The sequence below is a fragment of the Trichechus manatus genome, unplaced genomic scaffold, assembly GCF_000243295.1.
Source record: "Trichechus manatus latirostris isolate Lorelei unplaced genomic scaffold, TriManLat1.0 scaffold00131, whole genome shotgun sequence".
Taxonomy (NCBI): domain Eukaryota; kingdom Metazoa; phylum Chordata; class Mammalia; order Sirenia; family Trichechidae; genus Trichechus; species Trichechus manatus.
The window spans coordinates 128214-129125 of NW_004444067.1; the positions used below are offsets into that span (position 1 = coordinate 128214).

The 912-nt window shown below is 55.7% G+C and overlaps 1 protein-coding gene across 1 annotated transcript in view; it reads left to right on the forward strand.

Annotated features, from left to right (window-relative positions):
• The window catches only part of CFAP251 (cilia and flagella associated protein 251), a 108204-nt gene that overhangs the window by 82045 nt on the left and 25247 nt on the right, over nt 1-912 (forward strand). The window contains exon 15 of the mRNA XM_023739297.1: nt 136-257. Coding sequence (XP_023595065.1) covers nt 136-257 — 122 coding nt within the window. The remainder of the gene's footprint in view (nt 1-135; nt 258-912) is intronic.

Here is a 912-nt window from a genome sequence, read left to right on the forward strand (position 1 = left end):
GAGCCCTATATTGGACTGGTCCCAGAGAACCAGGAGCTCTTGTGAGCCTTCCCCTCAGGGATTCCCGGGGGTGAGGGGCTCCTCCATGTGACTTCTGGGATACCTGGTCCTGCTCCTGGCCCATGTACCTGTCAGGGTGAGGCCTGGGCCCGGCCTGGAGGCTGCAGAGAGGCAGCCCCTCAGCTGGACATCGGCCTCCACGGCCTGCGAACGGAGTCCAGCAGTGGGGTGAAGACAGGGCCCTGCTGGGGGCAACAGTGGGCTCCTGGGCCCTCACCCACCTGGAGCGCACCAGGCTCCTTCCCCCAGCCTCTGACCCAGGGCCGACAGGAGGACCAAGGGCAGGTTTGTGGCTCCCTCTTTGTAAGGAGGTGTAGGTCCGTCCGTATCAGTGTTGCTTTCAGGTGTGTGATGACTATAACCACTCTTTGCTGAGCCTTTCCTGTGGGCCAGGCTGTTAGTGATCGAGTTGTGTTCCCCCCCAAAATGTGTCAACTTGGCTAGGCCGTGATTCCCACTACTGTATGGTTGTCCACCATTTTGTGATCTGATGTGATTTTCCTGTGAGTAGTAAATCCTAATCTCTGCCTGTGGTTAATGAGGCAAGGTCAGTTTATGTTAACGAGGATTCAGGTGGGATGCAACACCCTTACTTAGGTCACAGCCCTGATCTATGTAAGGGGAGTTTCCCTGGGGTGTGGAAAAAATAAAAGGAGAGAGAAACAGGCAGAAAGAGGGGACCTCATACTATCAAGAAAGTAGTGCCTAAAGCTGAGAGCGCCCTCTGGATGTGAGGGTCCCTGCGCTGAGAAGGGAAAGATTGGTGACAAGGACCTTCCCCTGGAGCCAAAAGAGAGAGAAAGCCTTCCCCTGGAGCTGGTGCCCTGAATTCGGACTTCTAGCCTTCTAAAC